This window comes from Talaromyces rugulosus, chromosome IV (genome assembly GCF_013368755.1).
Source record: "Talaromyces rugulosus chromosome IV, complete sequence".
NCBI lineage: Eukaryota > Fungi > Ascomycota > Eurotiomycetes > Eurotiales > Trichocomaceae > Talaromyces > Talaromyces rugulosus.
In genome coordinates this window covers 247,454-266,863 of record NC_049564.1, presented here as the reverse complement: position 1 = coordinate 266,863, position 19,410 = coordinate 247,454, and the positions used below count along the sequence as shown (strand labels likewise).

The 19,410-nt window shown below is 47.4% G+C and overlaps 7 protein-coding genes across 7 annotated transcripts; 3 read left to right on the top strand and 4 right to left on the bottom strand.

Annotated features, from left to right (window-relative positions):
• Positions 1 to 1,521: 1,521 nt before the first annotated feature.
• Positions 1,522 to 4,753, bottom strand: TRUGW13939_06872 (uncharacterized protein; the record flags this gene model as incomplete). The annotated part of the gene is made up of 8 exons (XM_035490014.1): positions 1,522 to 1,658; positions 2,041 to 2,434; positions 2,485 to 2,686; positions 2,737 to 2,843; positions 2,894 to 2,999; positions 3,053 to 4,093; positions 4,579 to 4,624; positions 4,681 to 4,753. The coding sequence occupies 8 exons, from the start codon at positions 4,751 to 4,753 to the stop codon at positions 1,522 to 1,524; spliced, it is 2,106 nt and encodes a 701-aa protein (XP_035345907.1).
• On the top strand, positions 4,475 to 5,816 carry TRUGW13939_06871 (uncharacterized protein; the record flags this gene model as incomplete). The annotated part of the gene is made up of 3 exons (XM_035490013.1): positions 4,475 to 5,243; positions 5,291 to 5,571; positions 5,628 to 5,816. The coding sequence occupies 3 exons, from the start codon at positions 4,475 to 4,477 to the stop codon at positions 5,814 to 5,816; spliced, it is 1,239 nt and encodes a 412-aa protein (XP_035345906.1).
• Positions 5,817 to 5,895: 79 nt separating this feature from the next.
• TRUGW13939_06870 (uncharacterized protein) lies at positions 5,896 to 9,463 on the bottom strand (the record flags this gene model as incomplete). The annotated part of the gene is made up of 8 exons (XM_035490012.1): positions 5,896 to 5,971; positions 6,117 to 7,106; positions 7,166 to 7,224; positions 7,366 to 7,495; positions 7,549 to 8,086; positions 8,131 to 8,593; positions 8,664 to 8,990; positions 9,413 to 9,463. The coding sequence occupies 8 exons, from the start codon at positions 9,461 to 9,463 to the stop codon at positions 5,896 to 5,898; spliced, it is 2,634 nt and encodes an 877-aa protein (XP_035345905.1).
• Positions 9,464 to 9,865: 402 nt separating this feature from the next.
• TRUGW13939_06869 (uncharacterized protein) lies at positions 9,866 to 11,206 on the top strand (the record flags this gene model as incomplete). Its single annotated transcript, XM_035490011.1, has 4 exons — positions 9,866 to 9,911; positions 10,218 to 10,531; positions 10,599 to 10,908; positions 10,971 to 11,206. 4 exons carry the CDS (start codon positions 9,866 to 9,868, stop codon positions 11,204 to 11,206), a joined length of 906 nt encoding a protein of 301 aa, XP_035345904.1.
• A 376-nt stretch (positions 11,207 to 11,582) lies between these two features.
• On the bottom strand, positions 11,583 to 12,487 carry TRUGW13939_06868 (uncharacterized protein; the record flags this gene model as incomplete). Its single annotated transcript, XM_035490010.1, has 6 exons — positions 11,583 to 11,606; positions 11,669 to 11,755; positions 11,812 to 11,874; positions 12,088 to 12,250; positions 12,301 to 12,391; positions 12,448 to 12,487. The coding sequence occupies 6 exons, from the start codon at positions 12,485 to 12,487 to the stop codon at positions 11,583 to 11,585; spliced, it is 468 nt and encodes a 155-aa protein (XP_035345903.1).
• Positions 12,488 to 15,376: 2,889 nt separating this feature from the next.
• On the top strand, positions 15,377 to 18,364 carry TRUGW13939_06867 (uncharacterized protein; the record flags this gene model as incomplete). Its single annotated transcript, XM_035490009.1, has 4 exons — positions 15,377 to 15,651; positions 15,713 to 15,992; positions 16,055 to 16,246; positions 16,655 to 18,364. The coding sequence occupies 4 exons, from the start codon at positions 15,377 to 15,379 to the stop codon at positions 18,362 to 18,364; spliced, it is 2,457 nt and encodes an 818-aa protein (XP_035345902.1).
• A 232-nt stretch (positions 18,365 to 18,596) lies between these two features.
• TRUGW13939_06866 (uncharacterized protein) lies at positions 18,597 to 19,391 on the bottom strand (the record flags this gene model as incomplete). Its single annotated transcript, XM_035490008.1, has 1 exon — positions 18,597 to 19,391. The coding sequence occupies one exon, from the start codon at positions 19,389 to 19,391 to the stop codon at positions 18,597 to 18,599; it is 795 nt and encodes a 264-aa protein (XP_035345901.1).
• Positions 19,392 to 19,410: the final 19 nt, after the last annotated feature.

Below are 19,410 nucleotides of genomic sequence, written 5' to 3'. Positions count from 1 at the left end.
GGCAAAGAACATCCATCTACCATTTCGCTAACAGCAGAGTCTACTGTGTGGTCCCATTTTTCTATTTACTCTGCCGCTCACGAATACGAAATTGAACCTCTTAAAGAACTTTCAAGAAACAGACTCCTCGACTGGATAAGCGTGAACAAGCTATCCTCTGCGTACTCCGAGGTAATTAACGATCTCATAGCACTATCTCCAGATGATAGTTACATGGAACAAGTCCTAGCCAAGATTTTTTCGGAAAGGATTGACAGTCTCGTTCATCACTTGCATTACAACTATGACAACTATGACCTCATGCAATCCAGTGACTTCCTGCGCAAGGTATTGGTTGAGGTTACTTCGGATAGAAAGCGGCTTGAGAAGAAACTAGACGAGGCAAATGGGAAAATTGAGACCCTTGAGTCTATGCTTGGCCCAGAGATTTGATATGGGTTCTCTCTAGTAATATGTATCTACCATCAACTGCTGGTAGACCACTATTCATTTTCAATTATCATTTCCTCATCGGTTGCATCTTTTCAGAAATTGCTATTTGTTCAAGTGCATTAGTTTGGATCTATCATTTTTTTTCCCTTTTTTAAAAAAAGGGCCACGCTGTTTCCTTTACGTTTCAGCGTCAGCGATGCAAACAAAATGTCATTAAATGCGGCTAGCAGTGAAATACAATGAGCTTTTTAGTTGCTTAATGACATCGACAGGACACAGCTTGATCACCTACTTCTATGATTCGTCATAAGCTAGTCTGGTTTTCTTTTTTTGGGCCTTTCTCTCTTTAATCCTTAGCCTTATTTCGTCTTTCTCTCGCTTCCATGACTGTCCCAGTCTCTTGGTTCCTGAATACGCTTCCGTTACCGAGCAACCAGGATCTGCTGCAACTTCAATCAATAACAAGAATTCTACGATCAACATGACTCTATATCTCAGCTTGAGATCTAAAATGCGAAATCTGCTGTCTCAAGGGGAGAAATGGTCCGATTTGACAATATACTGCGAAGGCGAAGTTTTCCACGTCCATCGTTTGCGCCCAGTCGCCCTACATCGACAGCGTTGATCTGGATATCATACACGACATGATAAACTCCTCTGGCAATTGCGCTGATTATCAAGACAGTGAGGTATCTGGGACCCAAACAGTTTGTTCAAGGAGAACCAAGACTCATATTTCCGAACATAGAAGCTAGGGGGCAAGTTCCGCATGCGCCTTGCTCAGTAGAGTGAAGTCTTCAAACACGTTCTCTCCTTTCTCTACACTGGAGACTGTTCTAGAGATACACCTGCCAGTCAAAAACCAGGTGTTCCGTCAGAAGGCATGGTTTGCGTGGTTAGCGTCGATCGCCATATCGACATCTACCTATGTGCTCTTGGTTTGGAAATCGTCGCTCTTCAAGAGCTGGCATGCGCGCGAGTTATGGGATGGATGACAGAGAGAACTGCTCGAATGAATCAGCCTTTCCATACTATCTGGAACACTTCTATGATCAAGGGCACGGGAGGAGATGCACCTTACTCGCTGAGTTAGTCGACCTCGTCATAGACAATTTCGATGTCATTCTCCAGAACGAAAAGGCTGTCAAATCGATACGCTTGTACTGTGGTGAGTTTTGGAAACTCGTCATGGACCAAGTCTTGAACGCAGTACAGAGTGGTAAAGCCTAAATAGACGAGCTGCAAGCCTTCTATATCGCTTTCAAGAGATATTTGACTTGTACAGCTTATCTAGCTAGTACGAGATAGTATTTGGAGTCGATATCAACTGGTAGGAACTCAGACAGTTGAAAAGCCTTTAATCACTGTTAAATAAATTGGCATTCGGGTCATTCTACATGTAGAAATGTAGATAAACGAATAAACATATTTTTTCATACAAGTAAACCCGCCTTACTTGTCAGCATAGAAGCTTTTGCAGCAGTTGTACATCAAGAAGAAAAATTTTCACATGTTGAACCAGACCATGATATCCACAACCAATTCCTAATCGTCGCAGTAACGACTAATTGTCTCATCCTGTCCAATTGTCTCATTACATCATCTCACTGTCGTAAAGCAAAGTCGTTACTCCCACTTCCTTGTTGCCTTTTGTGACGGCTCGGACATGTAGCAAACCATCCGAAGGAGCAAGGAATATTTGCAATTCGTATTCCAATCTCCAGTGCACCAAGCCATCGATGACTCTACGCTTGAACATCTGAAGATCTGCCTCTGAGAATTCCAAATGCAGCGTCCCAACGACGTCAACATCTGAATGCATCCAGTCAGCACCGATCAACAACAGAAAATGAAACATATTTTTACCTAGATCAGATACATAGTCTGGCGGTACGTCAGATTTGCACGAGAATAAATTTGCGGAGAACGATGGATCTTCATCATCATTCGTAGTGACTTCGATCTCGTGACAGAGTTTAGTCTTTTCGTCGATCAATTGGCCCTATAATTCCTTAGTATAGGTAACATATGTGTTTTTTCCAAGAGCTCAACCTTACTGATTTTCCAAACAGCTCGATCAGAACAGAGTTTCTCGTCGTCGTCCCACGGGTCATACTCAGCGAATTCCTCTGGGTCAATTCCTTCACGGAAGGGACACAACATCTGAATGCCGTAATGAAGACGCGATCGTTTTTTGGAAGCCTTGATGCCTTGCAGGCCTCTGAACGCGGCCCCTTTCACGATTGCAGCCTGTCTAGAGTCACTCAGTCAAAGCGTCTCTAGGTTCAAGGGAGAATTACGTACGGGTTCTCGGGGCACATAATTTGGACATTTTCCGTCGACAAGCACCAACTTTTCAGCTGATTGTTTAAGTACGGCGAATCTCCAAATCCGCCGACAAGAATGACTTTCTGCAGGTTATCAGCAAAAAAAAAACGCTTTCTAGTTATTCGCATCTTACACATATCTTTGTGCGGGGATGCTCGCGATGAACAGCATCGAATTGCTGTTTAAGCAGCTGCTTGACTTTTGCAACTGCAGGGACAAAGAAACCTTTCATCACATCTCTAGGAAAGTGACTGTCGTCAGTACAGTCAAGTTTGAGAGAAAAGGGACATACCTCGAAAACTTCACAGTGGATTCCTCAGAATCGTAGTGAGCGCTATCTGTCACATTGCGCATAACCAACGGGACTTCGAAGACATATCGTGCATCCTCAACGTGACCGAAATCGTGCTTGTAGAGCTCAAATTCCTTCATGAAGGTGCTTCCTGGCCCCTTCTTCGCGGGAGGAAGACAGTCAAAGGCCAGACGGAAGTTTGTAGACATCCATCGATGGAAATTCCTATCAATGAAAGTCGATCCGCATTTGCCACCAGTCCCAACCACTAGCTCGTCGAATTCGAGCGGTTCGGTGTTTTTGACAAGATATGTAATGATATCGACGGTACCGCCACCGCAATCACAGATTACGATGGCTTCCTTCTTACGGATAGGGACAAGAGTGTTTTTTGAAGCCATAGAGCTCAACGCTGCAACGGCGGCGGCTTCTGGTTCTGGTATGAAATTAACCGTGTCTCCAGCCCTAGAGCCAAAGCCGGCCATTCTAGCAGCTTCCGAGGTAGCAGCCTTTGCTGCGTCAGACCAAATGGCCGGCACGGTCATCCAGAACTCAAAAGGGGTGATATCAATGACAGCTGCAGTTAATCTTTTCCTCAGGTATTCAAGCGTGTACTGGTAGATCTCTCGGAGGAAATCTCCACAGACCTCCGTTGCTGTAGTACTAGGAGGTAGCTGCAAAAGTCCTTCTCCCTGGCTATGTTTTAAGTCTGGATCATCGTAATCGGTAGGTGTCTTTCTGTCGAGCAATAACTTCATCCACGAGTAGGATTTCATCTTCGGTGTCACTTGGTACCCCCACACGCTTGTCGGCGCGTCAGGGTTCTCAGACAAGTAGGCTAGGCGAGACGGAGCCTTCCAGACGGAATCGGCTTCACGCCCATGTCCCGGCCATGTTCTGATAATATGGACGTCTTCGACATTAGTCGTGGAGGACATGACATAGCTAACGCCTATCGTGTATAAGTATGAGCCAAGAAGAGGAGACAGTAGGCTTAGTAAAGGTGGTGCCAAAATCGACACCGATGATGAGCTTTCCTCTCTTCATCTTGGTGAGGCAATACTAGTAGAAGGTAAAACGCTGTAGTGAGAGTTTGAGATAGGAATCCAACTTCCCAGTTTGCAAGGCGAGGTGAGGCTTGGGAATGTTGGGTGCGAAAGCTACTTCAGAAGAGAGAAAGAGAAGAGAGAAAGAGAACAGAGAAGCAGATGAGAGAAAGAAAATAGAGAAGCAAAAGAGGGGGGGAAAGGTCATCGCCACAGGCAACTGGTGGGGCGCAGAGACTTGACGCCCTGCCCCAAAGCCTCATATCGCCAGCAGTGATTCCCCTCAGCAATCTCTTTCATCTTGCAAGTACAATTTCTATTCCAGTGTGTGTGTATCTTCTTGTTACTTCCAGTACCTCTCGACAGGTATTTGAGTATGGCAGAGGTTGAAGAACCGCCATCCACCCCTGTATCGACAAAGACAGCTCCAGAGAAAGTCCTTGGGCCATCTCCTCCACCACCAGGCACTGAGATACACACCTCCCAAACAGACGAAAGCCTTGAAACCCCTTGCAAAAATACCCCGCTATCTGCTTTGAAATTTCCCAGACCACAACCACAGGATGACCTCACTCCGCGTACCAAAGATGGGTTTCTGCGAGAGAATGCCTGGCTGCGGGAACAGGTCAGCCATCTGCAGCAGGATCTCAACCATGCGCGCGAGGAGAACTCACAATTACACACCCGCATTCAAAAACTAATGGACGATCTTGTGGGCGGGCACCAAGCGCACAATGAGCAAGAGCTTCTTCTCCAAGAGGCGCAACAAAAAGCCTACAGTGTTTTGGAGGATCCAATGTGGGAGTCAGACTTTGAAAAGACAACACGCCGGTTAGATCAGTTTGCAAAGCAGATTCAGCAATGGAGCAAGCAGTACGCCTCTCAGAAAGACTTGCGCGAGTTGATGGGGACATCAAAGGCTCTCCGGGACAGTCTCGAACGTGTTCTCAGGTTGGACGGCGATGGCCATCCACACAGTCTAGTCGGAGCCAAGGGGACAAGCATGGCGTTGTTGGCGTATCTGACTCATCTCCTCTTCGAAAAGATTGTTACGAAACCGTTTTTCTTTCTTGACAGCTCCAGTCCAGTCACTGCCGAGGCCAAGGAAGTCGGTTTAATAAAGATGTACAGAGACACTCTTTACTGTAAGAATACCCTAGCCTTTTCTCTGAATACTGTCTAACACACGTAGATGACGAGGTCGAGGCTCAGCAGTGGCGTGCGCAGACATTGAGACTTTTACGCCCCCGGTCAAGCACGCAGGAAGCTCCCAAAGCAGAGCATGTAGTTGAATTGAATGCAACGACGCAAGCAGACATGAAAGTCGCATGCAACAAACTTGTCGCTGGGTTTTTTAGATCAGCTATGCGTCTACTGATCAACAAGGATGAAGACCAGAAAGCAATGAAAACAGGTCTACACAAAATCTTCCACGAGGCTGGAGAGCTTTCGTGCTACATTGGCACCCAAAAAGTCGATCTACGTGTGGCGAGGCTGGACAGTCTGTCTTCACTGGTTTTTGATCACAGGAACCTGTTTACGAGGCTCATGCATCTCATCGAGCCCAACTTGATGAAGATGAGTCTTCGCTCGACGGGCACGAGATACGCCAGATGCTGCATCCTGCAATTGTTGTGTTTGGCAACTCAGATGGCACGGATTACGACAAGCTCACTATTTGGAAGAAGGCAATCGTGTGGATGGGGGTTTCAGAGTAGTCCGTACTTGGAAATGTGGAATGACGTTTTAGGTCGTATGGAATTCATTAACTACCCATTTCGTAGCGATTTGTGATAGTCATGCAAAGCTGTGGATAGTGACTATCCAGGTTGATAAAAAATGCGCACACTTTAAAAATCGGACATCAGCCTTTCTAAAAGAAATCAATAAATCAATCCAAGAAAACCAGGCTTCCGTTCTGATTAGAAATCCTTTCGTCTAGTCTGATCCACGCCCGATCCCATCCTCCACGTCCATTTCCTAACTCAGCCTCGAGCACCCTGCCCCCTTCGACTAACCTAACGTGCCTTGCTGAAGCGCCAAAGTTCCCTCCGCGGGCCCAGTTGAGTTTTCCAAACGTGTTAGTTAAGACCCCATTGAGGGGGATCGAAGATCGCTGCGGATGGCCAGAAACTGGGTTGCAATAGGCCACGAGCTCATAGTCCCCTTCCAGTCGAATCTCGTTTGACGAACGGGAGAAGTTGCCGCGGAGAGTAGGGTCGTGATGTTCTTGACTGTGACGGCGATGATGATGGTCATCATCTGACGATGAAGATGAAGACGACGAGGAGGAGGAGGAGTCCCGACGCCCATGACCCCATTTCTTCTTCTCTTTTTTCTCCTTATCTTTCTTGTGCTTTTTAATCGCGTCCTCAGCCACCGAGCCAGTGATTGCACCTCCTACTGCGCCAAGGACACCGTGATGAACCTGGTGACCAGCAAAGGCGCCGGTAGCACCACCGGCTACAGCACCCAACAAGCCTCTCTCGTCCGGTGACTCTGTAGCGGGCTCCGCATTATATGGTGGAGGGTGCTGGGGGTATGCTTGATGTTGCGACGGATACCCTTCTTGAGGCGGATAGTAGGGAGAATAAGGCTGAGGCGGGCCATATTGGCCCTGTTGGTATGGTGGATAAGGGGACTGTCCCGGGTAGGGCTGCGTTTCATACTGATGAGGAAAGGTGGGCTGACCCCAGGCTGGTTGCGGGGAGTTGTAAGGAGGCTCTGATGGCGGATAGGAGCCCTCGTACGTGCTAGAGCTAGGAGTATGAATTGGAGGAGGGGATGACCATGGCGACTGGTTGTTGTTGTTATTGTTATTGGTGGTGTTTGTGTTATATCGATTCTGCTCGTTGTTCTGCTCGTAAGCCCCTCCGCCGCCACTAAAATATTCGTTTGCCGACATTGTGAAGCTATTCAACAGAGCGGGTGCAGTGTTGGAATGAGTCTTGTTGCTGGAGGAGCGCAACCCACACTGAATCGTCCTGGAGCCTTGAATGCGAGCAGAGCTGAACGTCGTTCTTATGGCGCGAAGGCAGCAGGAGCAATCAGTCGTGGCGGTGCATACAAGAGCTCAGCCACGTCTCTGCGGGGCAGCTCAGCCACAGCCGTGCCCCGCTCTAGTATCTGCAATTTGTAATTATTGCAATTGCAATTTGATTCTGCTTTGGGCATGGAAATATATTTGCAATTTCTACCACCCCCAATCACGGCCTAAACCAACAACCACACCCCCGGTCACAAGGAACGCAGCGCCGTCAGCTTTACATTCAACGCTCTTTTCTCCCACAGCCCAAACGTCGGCTGGTCAATCCACATCTCACTGGCGGGCTCCAGCTCGAGATCGAAGTGGTAAAAGAGCTTGCACACGATCAGGCGCAGCTCGGCCCACGCGATGCTGCATCGCTTTTCGTCAGCGTGGGTGCGTTACAGAATCCCAATAAGACTTACTTCCGGCCTAGGCAGTTTCTAGACCCCACTGAAAACGGGTGAAACGCATCATGATTGTCTGCCTCAAACTTGGGATGTCTGGTTCCATTTGTGGCCCATCGCTCGGGTATAAACGAGTCTGCCTCGACAAAGTTGGTACTCGATCGATAGCTTGCAAAGTGATGCAGGGCTACTGATGTCCCTCCTGGGACATAGCTCCCACAAACAACCTCTCCAGGGTAGGGAACAATGCGCAGGAACGAGTTCGGTGCTGGCGGGTACATGCGCATCGACTCGTCGAGCACGGCTTGCAGGTATGGCAACTTGCCGACTGCAAAAAGCGTAATGTCGGACTCGGCGGCGAATGCAGAGCGAATCTCGTCCGTCAATTTGTTCAGGGACTCTCGGTTGGTGAGAAGATAGTATGTCATGCCCGAAAGCGCCGTCGCAGAGGTTTCACTCCCGGCGAGAATCAAAAGCTGAGCTTGAGCAACCATTTCCTTGAAGGTAAGCCCAGTTTCACCCACTTCCTCTTGAGAGCCTTTGATAAGGTGATGCACTATGCTTCGTTAGCATACCAACATGTTGGAGTTTAGGACATACCAAAGTCCTCCCTCTCAGGATCGGTTTCGATCTTTTGTCTCAGCTTTTCTCCGGCCAGTTCCATCTGATATGCCTGGTCGTCCATCAACTTCTTCGGAATCAGCAACAGTAAAAGCAGCTCGCGCACCGGCGATGGAAACACGTCCAGTATGACCCGGATATACGTGAACACTTTGATACTGCCAAACAACGTGCTCACATATCGATGCCACACCCCGCTCTCGAGTAGCCCGAATGGCTGGCCAAAGGACAAGTCTCCGATCAAGTCGAACGTGGTAAAATTGAACCATTTCGCCATGTCCACGACACCGCCGGCATCACCCTTACACTGTGCCCGGAGTTGTTCAATCAGCATATCCACGTATTGGTGCAGAACTGGCTCCTGGGCTTGCAGCGCTTTGTCAGAAAAGGCCGGCGACATCAGGCGGCGAAGGCGACGATGTTCAGCACCATTAGCTCCGACCTAATTTTTTTTTTTTTTCATTCACTATTATTATTGCCGTTATTTACGAGATGGGGTAGGAGGAACCCACAATATGAGCGGCCGCGTCAGGATGCAACAGGAAAAAGGCCGGATCTTTGTCAAAGCTGCCCTGTTTATCTGAGCGGTAACCGTGAATATCTTTCCACGCCTGGCTGGAGTTGTACGAAAGGTAGTTTGGCATGCATCGCACGACTTCGCCGTACTTGTCATGCCATTCTTTTTCTTTGACGTGTTGGACGCCCAGGGCATTCAGACACAGAGCGTATGCATTTGTGGCGCGTCCGAGAAATGGGCCGGGGTAATTACGGAGGGGATGAAGGTATAGGTTATAGAATATCTTTGCGACACAGGCTCCGACTATCAGTAGGAAAGTAGCCTATGTGCGATTTTGTTAGCTGATACTACCAAACCCGCAGGATCCAGAGGACATGCCGGTAATAAAGTCGCTGTGTTTAATTGTGCCAGGCTACCCAGTGCCATCTTTACCAAAATTGCAATAATTCTGCGACAAGTCACTACTCAGGGTATTTGCAAGTATTTCAAAGATTTTGGCTTTGCAAGCTCCTTCCACCCCATGTCAACTGATGTAGCTTTCAAAATACACCATCCATCTACCCCGCCTGAATCTACTAGTCTACTATATCTTCTGTGGTGTAGAGACAGTAATCTGGCGAATCAGTATTCCGCGATTTCTGACCATCACCTGCATGCCTGCATCATTCACCAAGGCCGGGAGGGGAACTGACGTTGCGTTGCACATGTGCAACATTAGCGAGGTGACATGGCATGACAACCAACCACCTCGTCCTTTTGCAAGTCATTTGCCTTGTTCTGCTCTTTGCCTAGCATTTTATGCTGTTGTGTGAATTTCTTGGCAATTAACTGATATCTGGGTAAATTCAACTAGAGTGTGCCTAACATTCATTCTCTCTCCTTCTCCCTTTCCTTTTTTTTTTTTGAAAAAAGTGAACTGGTGATCTTTTTGAGATAGAAAATAGAAATGGTGAAGGGTTTCGTATAATATCCAAAGAGCGCATTTGAATATGGTGTTACAGTCCGGTTTACGAAGTATCATTGATGTTCCTATCTCATGTTCGATATTCGGTAGACTACGTCAAAAATTTTATTATGTTGTAGTTCATACATTCAGGTATTTGATAAGTTGATATCAATTAAATGTATATCAGCTACAAGCTTAACATTCAACAAGTCAGCTTAGCTTTCTTAGGTTTCTTCCAGCATTTGAAACCGATGAACATCATCTTCCACATACAGATGTCCACGTCGACTGGAATCAGTAAATATTTTATGTGCAATTTATATCATTGATCAATTGATGCGTATCTATGCACATAAAGATTAGTTGTTGAAATTATTCTACATCCATTTAAAGAAGGGTCGTAAGAAGAAGTAAGCAAGTGAAACATCAGCCGAGGCCAAATCCATAAAAGGAAAATAGTCTAGCCACTTGCTGTCCTGAGTTCGTGTGTCGCATCGTCTATCCTTCCAATTCCCCTAACGCGAATCAAGAATCAAACAGCCTATGGCGCCGCAATCTCAGTGGGAACACCTCCGCATACGAGCCATTAACTAATCGACACAGGCTCATACACGATCGGCTTTGAAACAGCACACTCAAACGGCTGTCAACAGTCGAATACCCCGTGTACTCTAGGCGTCTATGAGAACTTGACCTCGTCAACGCCAAAATGGGTGTCCAATGACTATGGAAACGGTGTGATCGATCATGGATACGGGTCCTATATCAACGATACTCTCAGCTACACTTTATCCGGAAACGGTACCAGAGATCCCCCAATAGTTCTTCCGAATTTCCAAGTCGGCACGCTCGACACATTCTACGCCAGCTTCGTTTTACCAGCGCCCACAGGCTGGTTTCTTAGGGCTCGGTCAACCGTGCGACGTACCAGGAAGTACGCCTGATGAGATATGCTCGGGCTATCCTCCAAGCTTTCTCAATCAGCTGTATGAGCGAGACGTGATACCTCGATGCGCACTCAGCATCTACCTCGGAAAGGACGAGCCGCTGGTCGATTACGCGCTGTTGGTGATCAATGGACAGGATATTGCAAAGCAAGCATCTGCTCCGTTCACGGTGCCAATGGTCTCGCCCCAGGACATGAACTCGGCTGGAGCAGTGCCTTCACTGTTCTACGTCAATGTGACGAGTTTTACCCTGATATTTTCTGTAGCCAATGCAACAACGGCATCTGAGACTCTTCGGCCAACTGTCGACAACAACTCAGACATTCAAACTCGCTCCGACCGATCAGGTCGGCCTGGGTCGGCACGGGAAACGCAAACAGGTACCTGCCCAGCAGTGTCTGGACTGCAGTAAGCCAATATTTCCATATCTCGACGAATAGCTCCAACAGCGATCCGTATACTGTCGAGTGTGACTTTGAAAATGTCGACCTGAAGGAGAACAAAATCAATGTCTACTTCAACCCCGGCCGAGACCTTGTGAGCATTCCGCTGGCAAGTCTGGTCTCGACATTTGGTCCCGATAAATGTGCTGTTTGGCTCGACGGTGGTGGCAACCTTCATCCGGCAGATTTGGGTGCTGTTTGACCAGGATGGGTTTGAGTTGCAGATTGCTAATATTAGACACAGTGAGGAGGTCAATATCCAGCCGTTATAGTTTTAAATAAAAGACAAAAAGATGAGGATGAATATGTCTCTATTCGCCTCTATCGACTTCTGCTAGACTATGCCCATGGCTTGGAACCAATCCTGGCAGAAAACGCCGTGTAGTTTCTTTCAAACTAAAAGTACCGTCCGTAAAAAGTAGATGACAACAAGTAGACACAAAAGAAAAGTGTGCAATGCCCAGTTCCCAAGGTAATCATCACATGTTCCACCACCTCCCCGCGACTTTCGTCCACACAACGGGTATCGGGATGTCAGTCGTTCATTTTGTCGTCGCGATATTTAACAAATTGGTTCTTTACGTGCCGGGGTTGGGGTTCATCTAGGGGAACAAGCGTTGTTAGTGGAATTTCTTAAGTGAGAGCAGAGGTTGACTAATCGTACCTTGCGCTTGCCGCCGGTGAGAGTGACGTTGACGAATCGGCGGGTGTAGATCATGCGCTTGCGAGCACGGCCCTTGGGTTGCTTGGGCTGTAACAGGGTGTTAGCTGGATAATCAAATAGAGGCGTTGGTGGTGACGGCGTACCTTCTCTTGCTTGTCGACCTTGGGGGTGGCGGCCTTGACCTTACCGGCACGAGCCAAACTTCCCTGTACACATTGTTAGTGGGCTATTGGAATATGCTATCGATGCTCGATGTCGTCGAAGACGTGGAAAGGCTCGTGTTGTATGTGAATCTGGCTGCCGGAAAGACGAAACGAGTGTCATGTTTCAAAATCGCAAGTGGCGAGAAATCATTTCTCTCTCCGTCGGTATCCGTTCATTCATCCATCCATCCATCTATCCATCAAATATTCGTATACCATCAAATCCAAGGTTATCGAGACGGTATCAGTTCCGTATGTTGCAGAGAAGCCGGATTGCGCGCATGGCAAATGTTTCGAGGTCGGTCGGTCGGTCGGTCGTCGGTCGTTCAGACTGGCAGGCAGATTCGCACGGTCGCACGAGACTCTCCACGAAGCACTTCTTTCGCACATCGAGCGAGCATCGAACAGCGGCAGGGCACAAATACTTACGTGAACTTTACCCATGTTGGCGGATCGGAAATGCAATCAAGAGCGATGGGTGGTATTTTCTCGATGGGAACAGGAGGAGTTGCGGGCAAAGCTGCGCGGAGCGAATTTCAGCCTTCGATTAGCCGGGTTTGTGGGCGGCTGACTAACCCGGAACATCGCCGGCCCGGGCTGCGGTGCGTTGACTCATTCTTGCTCTTACTGCTACATGTACCAACAGGCAGCAGTTGGTTTGTAATAATAGTAATAATAATTAACTGTGCGAGGCCTTGTGATGGTGAATGTACATTAGCGTCAGTTGGAGCCTGGACTTGTGCCTGAGGCATCGCTTGAATTTGCATATTCCATCACGTGATCTTCCGACGACGTTGGCGGCCTCAGGCACCAAGGCACCAAGGCTGCCAGCCGCTAGGCAAAAAGGAGCTTCGCGCTAGTCCTAAAGATGAAGTCTATATTTGGAAGCTGATTGAATAATTTCTTCCAGAATAATAATATTAAATATTAATTTGTCACTCCAAATATCAATATACGTACTGCGGAGCTAATATTACAGAGTAGTCCACAATAATTTTCCATTTTCATCCGCAAAATAATATTGCTCCTTCACAGAACTTCACAGAAGCTTCTCCTGGCCCCCAAATCCCGTTTTGCTAGTCGCAACCAACTTGAAGTATGTAATACCATGTATAGTATAACGTAATCGGTAAGCGAGCCGCCACTGCAAGCGAGCCGCCACTTCCGCTCAAAAACGCGTCCCATAACAATTCCAATTTGTTCAACACGCCAATATGCCACCAATTCGCAATGAAAACCAGTCAAATTCTCAGGAACAAGAGGGAAGACTCTTATTAGCTATTTCCGATTTACAAAATAAAAAAATCTCGACTATTGGACGAGCGGCAAAGATTTATAATGTTCCTCGGACAACTCTACGAGATCGACTAAACGGCACTCAACAAAGATCTCAAACACGCGCCAATAACCATAAATTGAATAAATTTGAAGAGGAATCGCTTGTTCAATGGATATTGGACCTAGATAAGCGAGGATTACCTCCCCGACCATCTATGGTACGAGATATGGCCAATATTTTACTTGCACAACATGGAAATCAACAGGTTGGAGAGAAATGGGTATACAATCTAGTTCAACGTCGCTCAGAGCTCAAATCAAGATTTTCACGAAGATATAACTATGAGCGCGCTAAATGCGAAGATCCAAAGATAATTCAAGAATATTTTGGATCTGTACAAGAGGCTATATTACAATATGGTATCTTACCGGAAGATATTTACAACTTCGATGAGACTGGCTTTGCTATGGGACTTTGCGCAACTGCAAAAGTCATTACTGGAAGCGATCGATATGCTCGTCCAAAGCTATTACAACCTGGCAATCGAGAATGGGTAACTTCAATTGAGGCAGTTAATTCTACTGGGTGGGCTTTACCTTCATATGTGATCTTCAAAGCAACAAAATACTCTCAAGAAGGCTGGTTTGAGACTCTTCCAGAGGATTGGAGAATTAATATTAGCGACAACGGATGGACTACAGATAAGATTGGAATAGATTGGCTCATTAATCACTTCATTCCTCTTACCAATGGCCGCACGATGGGAAGATATCGAATGTTGATTCTTGATGGCCATGGAAGCCATCTGACTGCGGAATTTGACCAAATTTGCACTGAGAATAGTATTATTCCAGTCTGTATGCCTCCTCATTCTTCACACCTTTTACAGCCTCTTGATGTCAGCTGTTTTGCGGTTTTAAAACGGCAATATGGACAGCTTGTTGAACAGCGGATGAGGCTTGGATTTAATCATATCGACAAAATCGACTTTCTTACTGCATTTCCAGAGGCCCGTACGGTGGCATATAAAGCTGAGACTATTCGGAACGGCTTTGCAGCAACTGGATTAATGCCATTTGATCCAAATCGAGTTTATCAACAGCTTACTATCCAATTAAGGACTCCTACACCCCCTCCAAGTCGATCAAGCAATACACAATCATCCTGCTTACAAACACCTCAAAATCCACGTCAATTTAAGCGCCAATTAAGCACAATAAAAAAGCGGATAAGCCGGCGTACAAGGAGTCCCTCTGAAGTTATTGATGAGGCAATTAATCGCATGTCAAAAGCTTATGAGATGAGTATTAATGAGCTTCAGATTGTACGAAAGGAAGTTCATGATCTACGAGCTGCACATGAGAAAGAGAAGCAAAAACGCAGACGATCTAGAAAGCAGATATCCCATGAGCAAGGAATCACCAGAGAAGAAGCTCAGGCGCTTATACAGGGTCAGATTGAGGCATCTCAAACTGTTACTACTGCTCCGGTCGAGCCAGAGCTTCCAGTCTCTCAACCGCCTGTACGACGTCAATTTCGCTGCAGCGGTTGTGGTATTGCAGGACATAGAATAACTGGATGTCCTAATCGTACTGGTAATTAATTTTTTATATATAATTAATATTTTGGGTATAAAATTGAGATTTGAAATTTATATAGATTGCATTTTCGGGCGGAAGTGGCGGCTCGCTTGCAGTGGCGGCTCGCTTACCGATTACGTTATACGTAAAAAAAAATTAGACTAATGTTTTTATTTTTCACCTTTCTCCCCTCTGACTGGCCCACCTCGTACTTCTTCCTCCTCTCGGGCAAGGATCGACGCCTCGTTCCTCGTTCCCGGCTCGTTCCCCACCGTCAGGATGAATAGGGCTGCTGCGATGGTGCGCTGTTTCTTCCCCTTGAACCCTTTTTGCAACTGTTTTTCTCCACTGCCAGCGCTGTTGCTGTCCTCAATTGGGTGCATCACTGCATATGTACGTACTGAGGGAGTCGTATCAGGGCTGAGCTACCGCGAAGGGGCTGGGTTGAAAAGGGTAATATATGCGAAGGCAACCCGCAAACTTTGCGTATATAACTGTCTGTTTGTCCTGCAACATTGAACCAGCAACTTTTGTAAAAAGCCCCTTAAAATATCATTGATATTATCTTCTTTGGCCATACTAGTCAACACCAATCTGCACCAACCTTCTTCACCAACCAATATCACAAGTATAACAAGAATACACAATGATCCCCGTCCACGCAGACAAAGCTCTCGACATCTTGCAGCTGGTGCTCTACATCCCCCTCCTGCTACTGAGCCAGTACTGCCTCATTCGCCATGGAAAACAAGGTCTCCTGGGCTGGCTCTACGTTAGCGCGTTCTGCATCATCCGCCTGATCGCCGCCGGCCTCAAGATTCACTCTGATACAACCGGCACCCAATCCTCCGCCGCCGTCATTGTAGACAACATCGGTCTCTCCCCAGTGATTCTCGGCGCACTTGGCCTTCTTCACGAGGCGTATGTCTTGGACCCTCTCTTTATTGACTCCTGTCCGTACACTAACAAACTTCGAATATAGTCGTATGGCGCGCGGGTCCGTCCGGAATACAAAGCTCGAATGGCTCATCGTGTTGCAAATCCACATGTTCGTCACCGCCGGGCTTGCTCTAGTCGCCGTCGGCGTATCTTCTCTGTTCAGTTCCAAGTCCTCGCCCGACTCCGCTATGACCCTGCTCAAAGCGGGATTTGCCATCATGTTTGTGGGCTGGGGCATCATTGTCGGCTTGTGCCTGTGGTCTTTTCGTCGTCCGGCCTCGTACGGCCAGGTTGAGTCAACTGTTTTCCGCGATGGAACTATTGTACGTTGTACTCCCATTATTCAGCATACCGGACCTCCCTCTAACCATGGATATGTATACAGCTCCTCAATGCAGTATTCTTCTCTCTTCCTTTCATCCTGCTACGCGCCATCTACGGTGCCATCAACTTATTTGGCTCAGAGGACACCATCGGCACTTCGTCTTTCTCGTCGAACGTGGCAGCGAATGTTATTATGAACGTCTTCGCCCAGCTAGGTGCGGCTATCATATTCGTCATTGCTGGCATTCGCACCGTGAAGCTAGGTGCTAGCATAAATCAGCGCCTCAAGGAACAGGGCCACCCTCTTTAATCGATCTATTTTGTCGGAATTTGTCAGTGTTTTTCTAGATTAGCGTGTGGTTTTAAATACCCAATAATAGAATTTCTGTTGAAAAATGTCGATACCGACAGACCAGAGGTTGCATCAAGCTTCAGAATAGGAACGAAAATTATTATTGAATTACGTAGAAGACTTGAAGCTATCTAGGGGGAATTTCTTTTGCGCAAGCAGTTTTTCAGGAGAAGCGCAGTCAGGTGACCTGATTCCACCGACTTACTGTCGACAAAAAATGCACATCATGAAATATGAGTCATGAGGGGCACCCCCCACTTCATCTAGACCTGCTGCTGCTTCGCCAATTTAGCTTTTTTAGTCATGCAGATTTCTGAGAACATCAAGATGGGCACACGCACAGGCACAGAAACAGACATAGAGTATCCATATAATCTGGGCCCCTATCGCCGTTTTATAACAACAACGTCGGCCGCCGCCCAAAGATGGTTCAACCGCGGCCTTATCTGGACGTACGCATTCAACCATGAAGAAGCCGTGTCGTGCTTTAAAAAGGCCCTTGAACACGATCCAGAATGTGTGCTTGCTTACTGGGGTTTAGCTTATGCTCTTGGGCCAAACTATAACAAGCCCTGGGAGAGCTTCGACGGGCGTGAGTTGTCTGACAGTTTACATGAAGCGTACGCGGCCGTGAAACGTGCAACAGACATTGTCAAAAGCAGGCGTGTTACTCATATTGAAGCTGCTCTTATTAAAGCAATCAACCTGCGCTATCCCTCGGAGACCCCAGATGAAGATTTTTCTGTCTGGAATGTTGAATATGCCGACGCTATGAAGGCTGTTTACGAGGAATTCCCGCACGATTTCGATGTTCTAGCATTGTATGCAGATGCCCTGATGAACCTGACACCCTGGAGCCTCTGGGATTTAAAAACCGGACAGCCTGCGCCGGGTGCACGCACTCTTGAAATCAGAAACGTGCTGGAATACAAAACCCTAGCCCGGGGGAAAGGACTATATCATCCAGGAGTACTTCATATGTACATTCATCTCATGGAAATGTCCGCTGTGCCCGAGTCAGCTCTTCGCATAGCTGACTACTTGCGAGAACTGGTCCCTGATGCCGGCCATTTGAACCACATGCCCTCGCATTTAGATATGCTGTGCGGCGAGTACCGGCAAGCCATTATCTCCAACACTCGGGCAATCCATGCAGACGAAAAGTACGAGTCAAATACTGGATCCTTGAACTTTTATACCCTCTATCGGGCGCACAATTACCATTTCAGGCTCTACGCAGCCATGTTCGCGGGGCAATCAGCGGTTGCGCTTGACACGGTGTCCAGAATAGAAAAGGGCATTCCGGAAAAATTACTCCGTATTAAATCACCGCCTATGGCCGATTGGCTAGAAGGATTCCTTGGAATGCGTGTACATGCTTTGGTTCGGTTTGGTCGATGGGAAGATATCCTGTCGCTGACGATTCCGCATGATCAAGAGCTGTACTGCGTCACCGTGGCAATGATTCATTATGCCAAGGGGATTGCCAGTGCCATTCTTCATAGAATAAAAGATGCACGTACATATCAACGTCTTTTTATGAAGGCGGTCGAGACTGTGGTTCCATCTCGTACAATTTTCAACAACAAGTGCACCAATATTCTAGCCGTTGCACGGGCGATGCTTGCCGGCGAAATCGAATACCGAACAGGCAATATAGAACAAGCATTCGCGCATCTCCGAGAATCGATTGAACTGGACGCAAATCTGCCCTATGATGAGCCATGGGGATGGATGCAGCCCCCGCGACATGCATATGGAGCCTTACTACTTGATCAGGGGCGCGTCGAAGACGCCCTGGAGGTATACGAGACGGATCTCGGGATTAATAACGCCCTACCACGAGCGATGCAGCATCCGAATAATGTATGGTCTCTGCATGGACTATACGAGTGCTATGTATCGCTCGGCAGAAACGGTGAGGCGAGGCTGCTTAAGAGGCAGCTCGATATGGCCGTGGCTGTGGCGGATATACCCATAAAAGCGTCGTGTTTTTGCCGGGTAGACAAGTGTCACTAATTGTAATTATATTATGTATTCTTTTGTCGGCATCATTACATTGAACTTTACTATCTATGTACAGATGTTCGACTATATAGGAATTATTACATGTACAAGGGACTATTGCCCATCGAGAGAGAGAACCTCTAAAGCATCAGAGAAAATATCTTAGATCGCAAACAAAACTTCCACTTATTGTTTCATATATAGAGATGTATCAATTAATGTACATAAATCATACATCTCCCAGCTAGGCCACCACCTTTCCATTGTCAGAAACCAGAGCTGTTCCGTCCACCGAAGCATCCTTCATAAAATACAAGTACGCCTCAGCAATATCTTCAGGCTGTCCGAGTCTCTTCGTAAGTGTCATGTTGCTGGCTGCTTCCAGGGCTTCGGGGACCCATTCGCTAGCTAGTTCAGTCTTGAATAGACCAGGATTGACGACATTCACCCGAATCGGCGCCAGCTCAACCGCCAGACCGGTAGCTAGTCCTTGCAACGCACCAGACATCATGGCAATGATGGGCCAAGTCTTGCGTGGGCGGGTATGCGCAGTACCAGAGGTGAATGTAAAAGAAGTCGAGGCTGACTTGGTAACATAGTCTGTCGTGGCGATGACTCTGGCAATCAGGATTGGTGCGTAGACTCGCACGGCCATGATCGAGTTGACAAGAGGAATATCGGTCCCCGTAATACCACCAGCGACATCGAAGCGGTTGCCAGCAGTGAAGACAATGTGGTCTATCTTCTGTTCATCTTTGGACACTACCTCTTTAAGCAGCTCGCGCAATCTGTCTTCCAACGTATCGGTTTGCACCAAGTCACAGACGGCCGTAACAATCCGTTCCGGATTGACGTCAGGATAGGCCTTTTGTAGACGGGCGATCGCTCTCTGCACGCTCTCAGTTGTGGACCCTGATATGACGATCTTTGCGCCGTGTTCCAGCAGGGCTTCGGCGACTGCGTGGCCAATGCCGGAGGTCCCTCCAAATATTAGCACACGTTTGCCTTGGAGTTTGTTGATGTATTTAAAGGTAGTCATTTTAATGGTCTTGTATGAG